This window comes from Etheostoma spectabile, chromosome 18 (genome assembly GCF_008692095.1).
Source record: "Etheostoma spectabile isolate EspeVRDwgs_2016 chromosome 18, UIUC_Espe_1.0, whole genome shotgun sequence".
NCBI classification, from domain to species: Eukaryota; Metazoa; Chordata; class Actinopteri; order Perciformes; family Percidae; genus Etheostoma; species Etheostoma spectabile.
This window is the reverse complement of record NC_045750.1, coordinates 2,407,813-2,408,485: the sequence shown is the minus strand read 5'-3', so window position 1 is coordinate 2,408,485 and position 673 is coordinate 2,407,813. Positions and strand designations below refer to the sequence as shown.

The 673-nt window shown below is 46.4% G+C and overlaps 1 protein-coding gene across 1 annotated transcript in view; it reads right to left on the bottom strand.

Annotated features, from left to right (window-relative positions):
• Window positions 1–673, bottom strand: part of slc30a2 (solute carrier family 30 member 2) — a 22,664-nt gene that overhangs the window by 10,899 nt on the left and 11,092 nt on the right. The window contains exon 3 of the mRNA XM_032543546.1: window positions 310–456. Within this exon, the coding sequence (XP_032399437.1) occupies window positions 310–456 (147 nt within the window). The remainder of the gene's footprint in view (window positions 1–309; window positions 457–673) is intronic.

The window sequence follows — 673 nt, the reverse complement described above, 5'->3', positions numbered from 1 at the left end:
ACACACACACACACACACACACACACACTCCCCTTCCCATAAAGATAAAGAAAGTAACAGCCAATGCAGTTTGAGCATTGACACCAGCTGCTGATAAAATATACACTTAGAATTGACGGAACCTGAAGGTGGCACGGACTGGACCAAAACGTCCACCACCCGTCTCTTATTCAGTGATTCTTAATCTTGTACAGCAAACAAATAACAAATGTACCAAATCATCCATCCATGCTTCCAAGCATCCTTTCATCTTCCTCTTTCCTCACTCCATCCTTCCACTCAGAGGTGTCTCTTATCTCTCGTCCTGACCTGATCTGTGCCAACCAAAGTTCATGGTTTTGGTGGGCTGTCTGGAGGAGATCCACAGGGAGAACAGGCTCACCATCATGCTGCCAAAATCCGTCAGGAGGTGGGCTGCGTCCGTCATGATGGCCAGGCTGTGGGCCAGGTAGCCTCCTGCAGGAGATCAGGAAATAACAAGACCATTACTGGGAACCTTACACATCATTCTGACCAATCCTGAGGCACGTTGTCGCTGCCCGATGTGAGGAGAGTGCGGATTTGAGTCACGCGTGCTCAGATTTAAATGGTTTACGACATAACTGTCATGCTGAAATTTGTGAAATCCATGAAATAAAAAGCTTTTCTCATTACAAACAATAACAGAAGATGG